The sequence below is a fragment of the Lacerta agilis genome, chromosome 5 (assembly GCF_009819535.1).
Source record: "Lacerta agilis isolate rLacAgi1 chromosome 5, rLacAgi1.pri, whole genome shotgun sequence".
NCBI classification, from domain to species: Eukaryota; Metazoa; Chordata; class Lepidosauria; order Squamata; family Lacertidae; genus Lacerta; species Lacerta agilis.
Genome location: NC_046316.1, coordinates 1,292,117 through 1,309,825, shown reverse-complemented (window position 1 = coordinate 1,309,825; position 17,709 = coordinate 1,292,117). Strand labels below are relative to the sequence as shown.

General features: G+C 43.3%; 1 protein-coding gene across 1 annotated transcript in view; it reads left to right on the top strand.

Moving 5' to 3' along the window:
• BORCS5 (BLOC-1 related complex subunit 5) overlaps positions 1 to 17,709 on the top strand; it is a 49,902-nt gene that overhangs the window by 13,548 nt on the left and 18,645 nt on the right. The window contains exon 3 of the mRNA XM_033148241.1: positions 6,528 to 6,685. Within this exon, the coding sequence (XP_033004132.1) occupies positions 6,528 to 6,685 (158 nt within the window). The remainder of the gene's footprint in view (positions 1 to 6,527; positions 6,686 to 17,709) is intronic.

The following is a 17,709-nucleotide window of genomic DNA, read 5'->3' as shown; positions in this document are numbered from 1 at the left end:
TTTTTCTTTTTGCTGCTGCTGTTGCGGTCCTGTGCGTTTGAGAAGCAGAATGGTGGACCGGGTTTCTGAAGTTGAAAAGGCTTTGTCGTTTCCACAACTTACTGATGAAAATTATAGTTTGTGGTCATTTCAGGTGGAGGCGCTCCTGACTTCACGAGATGTTTGGAAGTATGTAACTGAAAGCCCTCCTGACCCTATGACTGATGCCTGGTCGAAAGGAGATGCAAAAGTGTTCATCAGTATGCGGATGATACCCAGCTCTACCTCTCTTTCAAATCAGAACCAGTGAAGGCCGTGAAGGTCCTGTGTGAGTGCCTGGAGGCGGTTGGAGGATGGATGGCGGCTAACAGATTGAGGTTGAATCCTGACAAGACAGAAGTACTGTTCTTGGGGGACAGGAGGAGGGCAGGTGTGGAGGATTCCCTGGTCCTGAATGGGGTAACTGTGCCCCTGAAGGACCAGGTGCGCAGCCTGGGAGTCATTTTGGACTCACAGCTGTCCATGGAAGCGCAGGTTAATTCTGTATCCAGGGCAGCTGTCTACCAGCTCCACCTGGTACGCAGGCTGAGACCCTACCTGCCCGCGGACTGTCTCACCAAAGTGGTGCATGCTCTGGTTATCTCCCGCTTGGACTACTGCAATGCGCTCTATGTGGGGCTGCCTTTGAAGGTGACCCGGAAACTGCAATTAATCCAAAATGCGGCAGCTAGACTGGTGACTGGGAGTGGCCGCCGAGACCACATAACACCGGTCCTGAGAGATCTGCATTGGCTCCCAGTACGTTTCCGAGCACAATTCAAAGTGTTGGTGCTGACCTTTAAAGCCCTAAACGGCCTCGGTCCTGTATACCTGAAGGAGCGTCTCCACCCCCATCATTCAGCCCGGACACTGAGATCCAGCGCCGAGGGCCTTCTGTCTGTTCCCTCACTGCGAGAAGCAAAACTACAGGGAACCAGGCAGAGGGCCTTCTCGGTAGTGGCGCCCGCCCTGTGGAACGCCCTCCCATCACAGGTCAGGGAAATAAACAACTACCTGACGTTCAGAAAAAACCTGAAGGCAGCCCTTTTTAGGGAAGTTTTTAATGTTTGATATTGTTGTATTTGGTTTCTGTTGGAAGCCGCCCAGAGTGGCTGGGGAAATCCAGCCAGATGGGCGGGGTACAAATAATAAATATTATTATTATTATTAAAAGCCAGAGCATTAATTAACATGGCTGTGAGTGACCAGCAGGTAGTCTATATAAGAAACAAGAAAACTGCTAAGGAGATGTGGAACAGCCTTGCAGCAGTTCATGTCAGAAAGGAGTCAGCGTCTGCCTTAACATTCTTTAAGCAGCTGTACCAGACAAAGTTGCAGCCTGGTGGTGATTTGGCAGCACACTTGAGGCGTCTGGAGGCGATACGTGGCGAATTAATCCAAAGAGACATGGTAATACCTGACATTCAATATGTGTTTATTATTCTCTGTTCGCTTAACAAAGACTTTGATGCTATAGCTAGCCAGATATCTGCCGTTCCACCGGCACAACTAACTGTGGAAGGGGTAACGGCAAGATTAATGGGCGAGCTGGACAGAAGGGAGGCTTGTGAGATAAGCACTCCTATTTCTGGAGATAATGATGAACGCCGTAAGCAAGTTTGTGGAGATTCAGCTGCGTTTAAAGCTGGCAAGCGTTGCTGGGTCTGCAATAAGCGTGGCCATGTTGCCAAGGACTGCAGATCTAAAAGGAAGCAAAATGCTCCCAGGACTGTTTCAGGTCGTAATTCACAGGCAACGCCCCAGCAGTCAGCAGTGTATCGCAAAGATGGACACGAGCCCCAAGCCTTTCATGCTCGGACTACAGGTCATAAAAGAGTTAAAGGGGCCACGTGGAGTTCTTTTGTTGTCGACTCGGGCGCAACGACCCATCTCTGTAATGACCGGAGCCTGTTTATGTCTTTTGAAGAGGAGATTGGCAAGATACATTTAGCTAACTCTGACGTTATGCAGTCGTTTGGCAGAGGTACTGTGAAACTTGACTCTCTAAACATTACCATAGCAAATTGCACTTACTGCCCTTCAGTGGACAATTTATTATCAGTAAGTTGCTTTGCTCGACAAGGCATAACTGTGCGTTTCACTAAGAAAATATGTGAGTTTTTCAAAGGAAATGAACGTGTGTTATATGCCCGGGAGTCTGGGGGTTTATATAGACTCTATTTCCAAAAGTATTCACAACCACCTGTAAATTGCAAGGTAATACAGCCAAAACAGGGGTTGAAAAATGTAAAACCACATTCTGGATGTATTCATGAAGCGCACAGACTTCTAGGACATTTGAACTTTACAGATGTGCTTAAGACAAAAGATATTGTTGATGGACTAAATTTGAAGCCATGTAAATACTATATGCAATGTATATCCTGCTGTAAGAACAAGATAAAAGTTGCACGCAAGGGTAAATACTCAGACAGAAAAGTAACAGACGTGTTTGAGCGTTTGCATGTTGATTTGGTCGGGCCACTCCCTAAATCATTGGGATCTTCACGATACTGGCTCACTTTGATTGACCAATTTAGTAAATATGTTTGGATTTTTACAATTGCTGATAAATCCCAAGCATTTGAGAAGTACAAAGTTTTTTGCAACTGGGTAAAAACCCACTTTAACAAACCTATAAAAAACCTATTTTCTGACCGAGGAGGGGAATTTATTTCTGAGGATTTTGAGAATTTCCTGGAAGCGCAGGGGACTACTCATGAGTTATCCTGTCCCCGAAGTCCCTGGCAAAATGGGCTTGTTGAAGTAGCACAGCGTGATTTGCAGGCAGGTGTTAAAACTTACCTGCATGATGCTAATTTGCCCAAAGAATTTTGGGCTGAAGCACTCCATGCATATTCTTATGTCAGAAATCGCTCTTATCATTCTGGTCTAAATGTCACTCCCTATGAAATGTTGTTTAAAAAGCGCCCTAATCTAAAATATCTACGAATTTGGGGTTCAGATGTAATTATGCACTATCCTGCTAAGCACAAACTGGATGAGCGAAGTGTTCAAGGAAAATTAATGGGCTACCAGCAGGGGGCGTACAGAGTTTATATACCAGCAACTGGCAAGTTTCATATAACCAGAAGCATGATACAAACTGTAAAATGGAATAGAGTTGCTGTTTTTCAAGATGATGATGGTAGAGATGATACTGAGGTGGAAGAAGCAGATGACGAAATAGAACCTGCAGCAGGGGATAGTGGTGAATTTGAAGACGAGAAGCCTGGGTCTAGTGATTTATTTGAAAATTTAAAGTCACAGACACCTGAGGAAAGGCCAAGTTCTTTTGAATTCCCTGATAGTAAGCAAAGTCCGCAGGAGCTTTCTCAGTCTGACAATAATAATTTAAAGTCAGAAGCTAGAAGCCCAATTAGTTCCACTGATTCTGAAGGGTCTAGCTCTTCTTCAGGACTGAGACGATCCCATAGAAAAAGACAGGAGCCAAAACGGTTTTCAAAAGAACAGTTTAACACTGTGTATGCCAATAAGGCAACCTTTGAGCCTAAAAGCTACAATGATGTTCAGAAGTTACCTAAGCATGAAGCTGTAAATTGGTACAAAGCCATGGATTCTGAGATAGCTTCTTTAAAAGAGCATAACACTTGGTCTCTTGTACCACAAACCCCAGAGATGAGAGTCATTGATTCTAAATGGGTTTATAAAGTGAAAATGAATGACAAGAATGAAGTTGTAAGGTACAAGGCTAGATTAGTAGCCAGAGGTTTTCAGCAAGTTCCAGGTGAAGATTATGATTTGTGTTATTCACCAAGTGTAAAGTATGAAACTGTTAAGCTTTTGTTGAAAGATGCATCCCAACGTGGACATTCTGTTTATCATCTAGATATAAAAACTGCCTATTTGTTTGCAGATTTAAAGGAACAGATTTTCATGCGTGTTCCTGATGGTGTATTGGCTACTGAAGGATTAGTATGCAAACTGAACAAGTCCCTTTACGGTTTGCGGCAAAGTGGTAGAAACTGGCATCAGACTTTGGCGAAAGAATTGTTGAATTTTGGTTTTTCACAAGGAAAGGCAGATAACTGTGTGTTTATAAAAGAAAATGCAAATTCTGTAACAAAAATATGTGTGTTTGTAGATGATATATTAATTTCTACAAAAACTAAACGTGAATATAACCAAATAGTGTCATACCTACAGAAAAAGTTTGATGTGGTAGAATTAGGCAAAGCTAGAAATTACCTATCCATGCAAATTGAAGAAGGCAAGAATGGTTCTTTTCTGATTCATCAAACTGTGAAAATTGATGATCTTATTGAAATGTTATGCTTAGAAAATGCAAATGGGAAAGAAACACCTATGGTGTGTGGTTTCACTTTTACAGACAAGGATAAACCATTCCTTAACAAAACCTTGTATCGTTCTGCCATAGGCAAGCTTAATTTCATTCAAAGAATTTCAAGACCAGATGTAACGTACGCTTTTCATTTCCTGGCAAGATTTGTAGAAGAGCCTACTACCCAATGTTTTACTGCTCTCAAAAGAGTGGTGATGTACCTTAAACATACCAGACATTATAGATTGGAGATTACACCATCTATTGAAAAAGGTTTAGAAATATATTGTGATGCATCTCATGCAGTAGAACAAAATAGTTACAGAGGTGTATCTGGTATAATTATGTGTTATAATGGATGCCCTTTTGAATGGAAATCACAGAACCAAACAATTGTTTGTCTCTCCACAACAGAGAGTGAGTTGTGCGCATGCACTCAGGCCATTCGTGATGTAGAATGGTATCTACAAATATTTGCAGATTTGCAAATGCAAGTCACACTCCCAGTAAAAGTTTTCCTTGATTCCCAGAGTGGACTTGCTATTCTGTGTTCAGAAACTAATACACAACGTACTAGAGTCTTAAGATTACGCTTACAGTTTGTAAAAGATTTGATTGCTGATAAAACAATTGAGTTTCAGTATGTTCCAGGTGACCATCAAATTGCGGACATTTTTACTAAGGCACTCCCGAAGGTCACGCATGAAAGACATGTACGAAATATATTGAATGTTTGTGTTTCACACTAATGAACCGCAGGGGATATGTTGGATGTTAATTCAAGGTTCATTACTGTTCCACAGGAATATCTCTTTAAGAGAATGAAAGAAGTAAATTGACCTAGTTTTCCAGCTGTGGGACAGTGCAGCAGGTGATGCTGAGTTTGTCTTGATTTGGGCGTGCCAGTAATCGGGTACAATATATAAGGAGGTCTGCGTACCTTCCTCAGGGCCCTGGGTGGTGGGTCACCGTATGGGTCATGTTTCTGTAATGTAATGTTAGCTGATGTAATTTCTGTTATTTTTGCTTTTCATTAAAACCACTCCTAGTTTTGCTCTACAGTCTCCTCAACCTTCTTGTTGCGCAGCTGCTCAGCTTTATATGCCAACACCCATGTTGTCTCTGCCTCCCAGAATACCGTATGATTGCAAATAGACACTTGGAAAAGCTGAGAATACTTTGCTGTTTTAAACAAATAGTGTTATTTTTTCTGTTCTCCTGTTAATGTAAGAGGCAACAATTTCAACAAATTTTTCTAGCAGCATGAGTAGAGTCTGCTTGCAAAATACGTGAGGTGCTGTCCCGGGGTTTGTGCCTAAAGCCCAAATCTTGCAGTCAAAACCCATCAGGTTCAGTGACGGGTGGGATTGCCAAAGCCTTTTTTTTTAACTCCACCCTCTTTTGCTCCACCCCCTATTACATTTTTGCCCCACGTGTAAAGCTGAATGCACACAAGTTTAATGTGCATAAGTTGTGGGCTTGCTGTATTCCTAATGGAAGATTTTTACATGCATGATGAGCAATTGCTACCTAAGTGTCAGTCACTAGTTTCCAGAGAGTTCTGCCCAAAGCAACATACAACATGTGGCCTGACAAAACACAGTAAAACACAATAAAGAAATAAATGCTATAAACAGGCAAGAACACCACCCCAGCAGAAATGGTCTGGTTTCTTTGGAGTCACAATACAGTAATAGTTTTGCAACACACAGAGTGGCGCTTCATGCGCTGGCTGGAAGGAAAAAGAGGAAAAGGGAGTTAGATAAAATAGCTGTGGTGAGTCAGAGGTGTTTAGTCCATCAGGTCATTTTTTTCAAACCCCCCCCCCCCCGGTCAGTCAGCTGACATCACTCAGTTTCACTCAAGTTCCCCTTGCAGGCAGGTTTCCCGCATCTAACACAGTGCCAACGCCTTCCTGATCCAAATGAAGGGTGTCCCCCCCCTCCATTTTAGCAGCGTATTGCTGCCTGCAAGGTGCTTTGAAGGCCTTTGTATCCGACATGATAGATCACCAGTAAGCTGTTGAGCTGCTTCTGGATTTGTCTTTGTGTAACATGGTAAATGGCACTAAGAACAGGCTGATTACAACTGGGGATTTATGTGGAGCTACTGTTTCCGTGTGTTTTGTTTTTGATCACACCAATCCCTTTGCTGGTTCTGCTATTAGCCATTTTAGTGATTTCCTTTGCTGTCAATTTTCTTCTAGGTCTTCTCAGTGGGCAGACAGCTCCTACCAACATAAAACTGGAGAAACTGGATTCTCAGCAAGTTCTCCAGCTCTGCCTGCGGTACCAAGACCACCTTCACCAATGCGCGGAAGCGGTTGCCTTTGACCAGAATGCTTTAGTCAAACGGATCAAAGAGGTATGGAATATGTTGTGGTTGGAGAAGCCATCTTCAACAGCTCTTGCCCTTTTGAGGCAAGAAAAGCCTCCCACCTCTCATTTGTAACATGACTGGAGAAAAGTGCTCTTTATGTCTCTCTGGGGGAGAGACAGTAGTTTAGAGCAAGTTAAAGTCCTGTTTACACTAGTTGTGTCGGACCAAAGTGGTGGTGTTACAAGGCGATGATGTCCTGCTCCACTCCTCTTCCCACCAACATCCACTCTAAGCTGCTTCTGTCACAGCTTTCCTCAGTTCCATACACGCAAAGGTCCACCTGCCTCTTCAGCCATGCAAGGGCCTCTTGCCAGCTTTATTGAGGGAACCCCTTTATTGAGAGGTTGAATCCTAAATTGTTGCAGTTACTCAGTCCAGGCTGTCGTGTGTGTTTTGGTCATCACTTTTGTTTTGATATTTTGCTTGGTTTAATGTATTTTTATTGTGCTTTATTGCATTGCAAATTACATCATGGAGACTTTATTTTTTAAGTAAAAAGTGATATACAAGTTTGATAAATCAAAGCCAGCTGCACTTTCCATTCTTCAACTGCTGTCCTACTTTCTTCATGTATCATCTGTTTTAGATTATAAACTCCTGTAAATACTGACTAGTTGCTTGATTGTGTACATCCCCTAGTTGTTGTAGGTGCTTGATAGTTGGCACGAATATTGCATTTGAGCAAATATGTGCAAAAAAATCATTGACCAGTGAACATTGTTATCACTTAGATCCTTGACTTGTATTACACAATTCAACATACTCTGTTCTAAACAGGTAATAATTGTGCATATTTCACAATCAGTATTTCTGTCCAACTTCCTTTTGCAAACTAGATTGTACGTCTGTCTCTTTTCTCTCTTATTTTTCGCCCTTTTTTAAAATAAGCAATGAACATAACATGCTATTTTTTATTGGGTGGTTGCTTAATCTTTACTTACTTTCCATGCAAGGCAGCCAAGATTCATAGTTAGCCTGACTCAGAATTCGGAACTTCCATATGGCTAGCTGAACAATAAATGTGATTCACTGCATTTATTGAATGCCTGCAATCATTTCATGCTGTGTTGAATCCCAGTTCAGATGTGAACCATTTTTATTTTTTAAAAGTATTTTTGGTCAACACATAAGATGAAGCCAACTAATTACACAAGGTGTGAATGTATCTGCAGATGTTGATGACTCAGATTACTTCGATATACAGCAATTTCTTTAATTGCCAACTTGAAGAAACTATGCTAATTCAAATAAAGCCTGTAAACCTTCCTGAAACTAGATTCATCTCTCTGTCACTCTCTTGCTTTTAGTTTGAGTGGAGAACTAACAGGGAAATCTAACTGCCAATAGAGGGAAACAAAACAGCTTGTACAATAGTTCCCTTTTTCTTTCTAGGGAATGAAAACCAAAGATGTTTCAAGGGCAAAAGTTGGGGAGATTCTCAGCTTGTTGGGAGCACAAGGCCAAGGGTTACAAGGAAATCAGTGCCCCCTTGCCATTTGAAATGCTTCCCTACTGTCTTGGCTCTGAAAGGATTAATTTTGCCTGGTGAAGAAAAGTGTAGTAATAATAATATAATAATAATTTATTATTTATACCCTGCCCATGACACATGAGCATAAATAGTGTTTCAGTCTGATGTGTCATTGTACACCTATTGATTTGCTTTCTAGAGACTTGGAGAGAGACTTTGTATAAAAAGCCATATAAATCAAAGAAAAGCCCACTCCTCCATTGAGTAATCATGCAGAGGGCAATTGTCTGTCTTTTGTATTCCCCCAGAGGAACAACTTTGTGTGTGTGTGTGTGTGTGTGTGTGTGTAAGTTTTTGTATAGCAGACAGTACAATTGAACCTACTGTACCAGAATTCTCTGGAGTTCCATTCTTTCAGAGCATCTTTTGTTAATTTTGCTGGCAGATCCTCTTGTCTGTCTATGTTCAGGAGTTCACAGTTGGTGCTTGACTGCACCCATTCATGCTTCAGCCCTTTCCAGTTCCAGACAGAGCAGCAATGCTTCTTTCTTCTCTCCTTACATCCCATTGCAACTTTGCCCTCCTCCCCTCCTCCTCTGAAGCCAAAAGCCACATCATTACACCCAGTGCTTTTTTCTTTAAAAAAAAATGTTTAGGTGTACTCTCATTTTCCTACTCATATTGAAATACTGCCCCTCAATGAGGCCAAACTTAGATTCACAAAATGTTTAGGGGTATGCGTACCCCTGCGTACCCCCCAAGAAAAAAGCACTGTTTACACCACCCACTGCACATTTTCTCCTTTCTCTTTCTCTTTCCTTCTTGAAATAAACCATTTATAGCCTCAAAAGACTCAGGACTGCAATACCTCAAGGACCGCCTCTTTCCATATGAACCTACCCGGCCCCTTAGATCATCTTCTGACGCCCTTCTTCATGTGCTTCCTCCTCGAGAAGTTCGGAAGGTGGCAGCATGAGAACGGGGCCTTCTCTGCAGTGGCTCCCCGTCTGTGGAATGCTTTCCCCAGGGAAGTTCGTCTGGCGCCTTCATTATACACCTTTCAGCACCAGGCAAAAACGTTCCTTTTTCACCAGGCCTTTGGTTGATCCGATTTACATCCCATGCCCCTTTAAAATGTGGGTTGCTGTTTTTGTTTTTATTAGGTATTTTGTGGTTTTATATCTTGATTTTATTCTGTGAGCCAGTGTGGTGTAGTGGTTAAGAGCGGTAGACTCGTTATCTGGGGAACCGGGTTCGTGTCTCCACTCCTCCACATGCAGCTGCTGGGTGACCTTGGGCTAGTCACACTTCTTTGAAGTCTCTCAGCCTCACTCACCTCACAGAGTGTTTGTTGTGGGGGAGGAAGGGAAAGGAGAATGTTAGCCGCTTTGAGACTCCTTCGGGTAGTGAAAAGCGGGATATCAAATCCAAACTCTTCTTCTTCTTCTTCTTCTGTGAACTGCCCTGAGATCCCCGGGTATAGGGCGGTATATAAATTCAATGAATCAATCATTACTGTTTAATGAAGTATTTCAGTAAACTCTCATTTTCTGGGAAAGCTGTGGAATACCTTACCTTACAATGGCACTTCTCTGTCCATACTAAATGATCCAAACATTAGAGACACTTGACCATTTGGTATTTTTCTTCAAACATGATGTCTGGACTGCCATGAACCTGTCCTGTAGCCATGGCTCAGTTGGAAGAGGTCCCCCCTGCTCAACGTGGTTCAGCTTGCTGGTGAACAAAGACCCATCTAGGCAGGGAGCAGGATACCTGACAGGTCATCTCATCTGCCTATTGCCCCATCAGTCACTGTATCCTGCAGGAGGGGGCAGACACCCTCTGTTCTGCACAATGGTGGAGTCTGGCCTTTAGTGTTGGAGGAGGTTACCCATTACATATCTTAGTGTCCATTAGGTACTTGTTGAAGACTTTTATCTATCAGCAAGTCTTATAAGTGCATATTGGTATCCACGTTCGCATCTGCATTGGATTTGAAATTGATTTTATATATGGTAATAGTTTTTGGTGTGTTTTTTGAATAGTTTTGTATGTAATTGGGTTTTTGTTTTTAAAATTGTTTTATCTGTGTTAATTGCTTTTGAGTTATCTCATAGGAAGTGATTCATGAATGAAATAATAATGTTTATTTATTTATTTTAACAACAGCAACCTTCACGCCAGATTCCCCCAAGCATTCATGTTCCTGGTTTATTTCCTTGAAAACAGAGAAGTAGTTTAGACATGCCTTGAGGAAGTGTGGTAACAGAATTACAGGCAGGAAGAGAGCTCTCTACATGGGGCTGCCTGCACTGGCGGCTATCTGGACTGGAGGCCAGTGCAGTGCAAAGAGGCATTTGTACACATGATGTGTCTGTTTTCAGCGCCTGTCCTACACAGCAGTAATTAAGGCCTAGTAAGAATGGATGAAAGGGACCCAGGTGGCGCTGTGGGTTAAACCACAGAGCCTAGGGCTTGCTGATCAGAAGGTCGGCGGTTCGAATCCCTGCCACGGGGTGAGCTCCCGTTGCTTGGTCCCAGCTTCTGCCCACCTAGCAGTTCGAAAGCACGTCAAAGTGCAAGTAGATAAATAGGGACCGCTCCTGCGGGAAGGTAAACGGCGTTTCCGTGCGCTGCCCTGGTTCGCCAGAAGCGGCTTAGTCATGCTGGCCACATGACCCGGAAGCTGTCTGCGGACAAACGCCGGCTCCCTCGGCCTATAGAGCGAGATGAGCGCCGCAACCCCAGAGTCGGACACGACTGGACCTGATGGTCAGGGGTCCCTTTACCTTTAAGAATGGATGAGAAATCAGCGGCTGTCCAGATGTTGCTAATGATGGATGACCCTTCCATTCTTATATGGTGCCCAGTTGTTGTATGTAAGTCACTGGAGCTGTAGACCCTGCAAGCAAACACCAGCCAAGTTCAGTAGTAAAGAATGAGAGACTGGCACCGTGCCACTTCCCAGAAACAGTTACTATTTAGCCTCCAAAGAATAGAGCGGGATGTTATTTGTGGCGTAACTTTTTGGAGTTGACTTTCCATTACCTCAGGAAGCTTATACAAACCACAAAATAAATGCTCTGGGCACTATGCACACACCACAACTACACCCACCCAGCCCTTAAATGATTTCTACTAAAGCCAATAAATTGCTTCTTTGAAGCATAATTGTGGTGAAGGGGGCACAGCTGGGAAGAGGCGAGCAACACCCCTGAAATCACCTACCTGCGGTGTAGTTAGGCTTGAAAAAGCCGGTCTACTGGGTAAAACAGAAGGCTTTTTCAAGCCTAACATGTTCCAGTCTTACTCTGAGAGAGGTTGTGGGCATACCAAGCCTTTTTAAGCCTCTGCCTCCAAACCACCTCTTTCAGGCTCCACCACATTGTGGAGAACTTCCAAGTTCTTAAAGGGTCAACCTTCTGCGATGAAGACGGGCCCTTCTTCTCTATTCCATAGCTCTATGCGCTGCTGGAGCAGTTAGGTACTGTCAGTGGCATTTGTTTTTTGACAGGTGAAGGTTCCCATGAGGTCCTGATGGTATGGAAATTCTTCTGGGGGCTCAGACGTGGTGGTCTCCTGAACCAACAGATCCAGAACCCTGAACCTGATCTGGACTCCTTAGCAGGAGACACTGAAGCCCCTGACTCTGTGTCTTGACCACTGCTGGACAATAGGGTCATTGTAAAGCCTAATTTCAGGATAGAAACAGGACCTGGTGTGCTCCAGGAAGGGCTTCTGTGGGTAAATGCCCTTGGACATCCCATTGACAACCCATGGCAATGAACTGGTTAGAAAACCTTGGATCAGTTTTAAAAGCTGCCTTTGATTGATCACTAGAATTTTATTTACCGGTATACAATTTTATAATGGATCCAGGGGGTGGGAAGTCTTTCCCTTCCTTTCTGTTGAAGAATTCCTCATAAAAAGCATCGCAATCTAAGCAAATGAGGATTTGGAAATGAAACCCAGGATAGTTTTCTGTTCAGAGCATCTCAGCAGGGGTTCCCAATCCCAGGCACTCTAGATGCCACTGTTGGTCTGCAACTGGTTGGTGACAAACAGTTTAGATGATTAACTTCTCATCCAAGAATACCTCTTTTAAGCTGATGCCATTTCTGACACATGCATGCTTAAAAAGAAAGTGTACTTCTTTTGCCATTGTTTTTAATTATGTGCAGCGCATGTAGTGGAGATGTGCTCAAATACCCCCCCCCCCATCACAGCCTCCATTGTGAGCTGAATCATGCACAGATTCAGCTAATGCACCTGTAGCAGTTTCCACATAATCAGAAGACCTGGCGCACACTGGAGTGTGTGAGGAAGAGGGACCTGTGCCTCCCTGCGCCACAGTGCGCGGCTAGCGCAGCTTCCAGCTGAAATTATAAACTCTGGATAAGAGTTGCCATAAACCTTATTCTTTGGCTGTAGAAAGGAACAGCTGCTAGCTGAACAGAAGAACCTGATTAACAGCAAATCAAAAGCCTGCAAATCAGAGAGGATGAACTTTGACAATGCATTTTACATTAAAAATATTTTGCCCTTGAAACAAAAGCAGTTCACTTAGTTAAACTAAAAACCAGTTGAATTTTAGAAATAAAAATCTTGAAAAATATACATATGGTGAATGGGAGGAGGAGAGGAAGAAGGAGGAGGACAGGATTTGGGTAAAGAATGCATTTGGGGGAAAATATGATTAGAATCATAGAATCAGAGAGTCATGGAATCTTAGAGTTGGAAGGGACCCAAGGGTCATCTAGTCCAACCCCCTGCAATGTAGGGATCTCAGCTAAAGCATCCATGACAGATGAGCATCCAGCTTCTGTTTAAAAACCTCCACGGAAGGAGAGGCCACCACCTCTCATGGGAGTCTGTTCCACTGCTGAACAGCTTTTATTGTCAGAAAGTTTTTCTGAATGTTTAGTCAGAATCTCCTTTCTTGCAACTTGAAGCCATTGGTTCGAGTCCTACCCTCCAGAGCAGGAGAAATCAAGCATGCTCCTTCCTCCTTGTGACAGCCCTTAAGATATTTGAAGATGGCTATCATATCTCCTCTCAGTCTCCTATTTTGCAGGCTAAACATACCCAGCTCCCTCAACTGTTCCTGATAGCACTTGGTTTCCAGACCCTGTAACATGTTGGTCACCCTCCTCTGCACACATTCCAGCTTGTCAACATCATCTTAAATTGTGGTGCCCAGAATTGGACACAGTATTCCAAGTGTGGTCTGACTAAGGCAGAATAGAGTGGTACTATTACTTCCCTTGATCTGGACACTAGACTTCTGTTGATCCAAACTAGAATAGCATTAGCTTTTTTTGCTGCTGCATCACACTGTTGACTCATGTTAAGCTTGTGGTCCACCAAGACCCAGAGATCCTTTTCACATATTAAGCCAGGTGTCCCCCAGCTGGTTCTTCCTGTCTAAGTGCAGAACCTTACATTGGTACCTATTGAAATTCATTTTGTTAGTTTGGGCCCAGTTCTCCAATCTGTTAAGGCCATATTGATTCCCAATTCTTTCTTATGCGGCATTGGCTATGCTTCCCAGTTTGGTGTCATTGGCAAATTTGAGGAGCATCCCCTCAATTCCTTCATCCAAGTCATTTATAAAGACGTTGAACAACAACAGGCCCAGGACAGAACCGTGCGGCACCCCACTTGTCACTTTTCCCCAGGATGACGAGGAACCATTGATGAGTACTCCACCAACCATTGATGAGTACTCCACCAACCAGCTACAAATCCACCTAACAGTTACCTTGTTCAACCCACAATTTTACCACCTTCCTCATGAGAATATCATGGGGGAACTGGTCAAAAGCCTTACTGAAATCAAGATACACTATGTCCACAGTATTTCCTTGATCCACCAAGTTTGTAATTCCATCAAAAAAAGAAAACAGATTGGTCTAGCATGAGTTATTTTTGAGAAACCCATGCTGGGTCTTAGTAATCAGCTTCCTTTTCTAAATGCTCACAGGCCAACTGTTAAATTATCTGTTCTAAGACCTTTCCTGGTATGATATGAAGCTCACTGGTCGGTAGTTCTCTGGGTCTTCCTTTCCCCCCTTTTTGAAGATGAGGACAACATTTGCCTGTCTCCAGCCTGTAGGGACCTCACCTGTTCTTCAAAGACAAAGGCTCTGAGATTACATCTGCAAGCTCCTTTAGTACCCTTGGATGCAGCTCATCAGGCCCTGGAGATTTGAATTCATTTAAAGCAGCTTGGTGTTCCCTTGCCACCTCTTTTCCTCTCTTGGGCTACAGCTCCCTCCTTATGTCATTTATTCTGTTATCACCAGGTTGGGCATTGCTTTCCTTTTGGGTGAAGACAGAGGCAAAGTAGCTCTGTTACCCAATAGCATTTCTCCATCTTCCCCACGCAAAGGACCTACCACTTGCTTGTTCTTCCTCTTCAGACATAGCTAAATTAACTTCTTCTTTTTAACCTCTCTTGCAAGCCTGAGCTCATTCTGAGCTTTTGCCAGCCTGACCTTCCCCCTGCAACTGTTGGCTACTTCTGTGGACTCCTCCTCTGTGATTTCCTCTTTCTTCCATTTCTTATACATTCCCTTCTTAACCCTCAGCTCATCTGTAAGCTCCTTATGCAGCCACACCAATTTCCTTAGACGCCTCTCACTTTTCTTTCTTGCTGGTATGGCTTGCATTTGTGCCTTCAGTATTTCTCCTTTTAGAAACTCCCATCCATCTTGGACTCCCTTCTCATTGAGTATTTCTGACCGTGGGATCACACTGAGTACCTCCTTCCACTTTTCAAAATTGGCCTTCTTAAAGTCCAGAGTGCGTGTCCGACTACACTCGTATCCTGAAACGCAGGAGAACATGATCACTTCCTCCCAAGTTTCCGAGCACTTCCACTTCACGAATCAGTTCCTCCCACCTTCTGAGAAATGAATTGTCAGTGAGGCAATGGAGGAATTTGTCAGGCCTTACACTCTTGGCAGAGTTTGAGTCCCAACAGATATCGGGGAAGCAGAAGTCCCCCATGATTACTATTTCTCTCCTTTTTGAATGCTCTAATAAGGCGATATCGTCCAAGTCTTCAGTCTGGCTTGGCAGTCTATAGCAGACACCCACAGTAAGGTGGGTTTGTTTCTCTCTCCTACAACTTTTACCCATATGCTCTCAATCTGCTTTTCCTGCTTCAGGTCATGGATTTCTTCACAAGTGTACACATCCTTTATATATAATGCTGCTGCTCCTCCCTTCCTGTTTGGTCTATTCCTTTTTAACAGGTTATTCATCTTGATGTGCTGGAAGAAACCCAGAATTTGCCTCAATGTTAAATTATCATCATGCATAACAGATTTTCAGCTGTGTCTGCCTCTAAAATTTCTAACGATGATTAATGGGTTAGCATTATTGGAAACAGGAGGCCTGGGACACTGCAGGTCATAATATTGAGGTGTAGAAAGCTAATGTTGTATAATATCTTTCTGCACTTTAATTTTCCTCTTATTAATTTAAAATAGACAGCTGCTTCATAATTTTTGTCCTACAGGGTCTTTCCTTCTCCAGAGTTCATGTACTTCACAAACCTCTTGATGACTGAAGCAGACCTTTTTTCTGAAATAAAATTGGGAGCATACTTCATTCTTTCAGCTGAATAGGGTAAGAGTCACCTGGCTCAGAGAAACCAACCCCTCTTGTTTCAGCATGTCCTTATTCGGGACGGGGTGGATGGGTGGCATGTCTCTTCTGAGAGTAGATGTGATGTGTTGGGGTTCAAGTGCCTCCAAAATGTGTTAAAGACACACTTATTAACAGGCTGCCCATTGCATTAGATTCAGCTTGGATGAAAACCTCAAGGAAAACCCGGCTGAAAAGCAGCCAAAAGGATGCCTCTTATATAGAGGTGTCTCAAAATGTATTAATAGAATGGGCACAGCTATGAGTGGAAATGAATCTTCAAGCAGAAGTTTGTTGTGGCACTAGTAGACAGACAGACAGACATACAGTAACATAATTTTATTAAAACTTTATGGTGTGCATGTTAGTATTTCACCCCCTCCCTTTGTGAGAATCGTGTGACTTATGGTCTGAGAGAAGGGGGAGGGAACTGAGTCTTTGATCTCTTAATTAACTTCTCTGTGTCAGACAGAATGTGACCTTCACTGTGTGTGTTAGACAGGGTTCGTTCTGGAGATAAGATGTGTGGAAGAAACCTAGCCACACAAGCTGTATAGTTATGTATATAATGTAGCTTGTAGAAAATAAAGAAGAACTGTTTCAAGTTAATATAGCCAGCGCTTTATTCAACCTCTGAGGAAGTGAGGGTGCTCATGACAGACAGTCTTGAGTCCAGATATTATGATTGAGCTGTAGGTGTTCCAGTCTTATCGCCTGGCCCAGTCGGGGCACGAAGTGGGGCACAAGACCTGGATAGATCCTGGCTTAAATCAACATATGGTAGCAGAGGCGGATGGTTTTGTTCCTCCTATGGTGGCAAGCGGCTGGTTGGCGTTCCTCCTGTGATGCAAAGCGGCTGGTTTTCGTTCCTCTGCAGATGAAGGCGGACGGTTTGCTGTTTGGCTGCTTCATTTGGTGAGACAGTTCGGCTGCTTCATTTCGGAGCTGTTTTCAAGCTACAGAATTGATTTACAATGGTATGCTGTTTAGCTGCCAGAACAGATAGCAGAGACGCTTTTCCAGATTCTTGCTAATTGCGCTGAGTTTGGGGGAGTGAAGTTAAAGGGAGTTAAGGCTTATTTTGTTGCATGAAGAAGTGGTGTTTGCTACAGTTAAAAACGCAAGCATGTCTTCTGCACAGTTTGGCCAGATATCTCTCTCTTTTCCTCCTCTTACGCCAGAGACTTACCCTACCTGGCAAGTTAGAATGAAAGCGCTTTTACAAAGGGAAAGGCTTTTCCATACCATTGAGGATGATCCCCCACAGCAAGATGACGATGATTGGGATGCATGGCATGAAGCTGATCAAAGAGCCAGGGGGACTATTGTTCTGGGCGTTTGTGATACCCTGTTGGTTAGTTTAGAAGATGCTGAAACGGCAAGAGCTGTTTGGGACAATCTTCATAATTTGCATCTTAGGCAGGGAGCAGGGAGCAGTATTCTTTTTTTTAAGAAATTGTGTAGACTGGAGTTGCAGAAAGATGGCGATTTGCCCAGCCATCTGTCCCAATTACAACGTCTTAGACAAGACCTCATCCAAAGAGACTTGACTTTTTCTGATGCTGTTTTTTCCATGCTAATGATTAATAGCCTGGATGAGTCATATGATGCTATTGCTTCTCAGTTATCAGCATTGCCTAATGATCTTTTAACACCGGATCATGTATCTAGTGTGCTCTTAAATGAGTTTGACCGCAGACAGACTGTTAAAGAAAGCCGGGGCAAAGCTGCTGAAAATGTTTCTAAGCCTTCAGCAGGAGAAAGTGAAACTACTGCAAAGGCACTGAAGTCAGTACGTTGCTATGGCTGCGGAGAGCTAGGTCATTATCGGAGTAATTGCAAGAAAGCTTCAAAGAAGAAGGGCAACTTCAAAGGTGGTGGA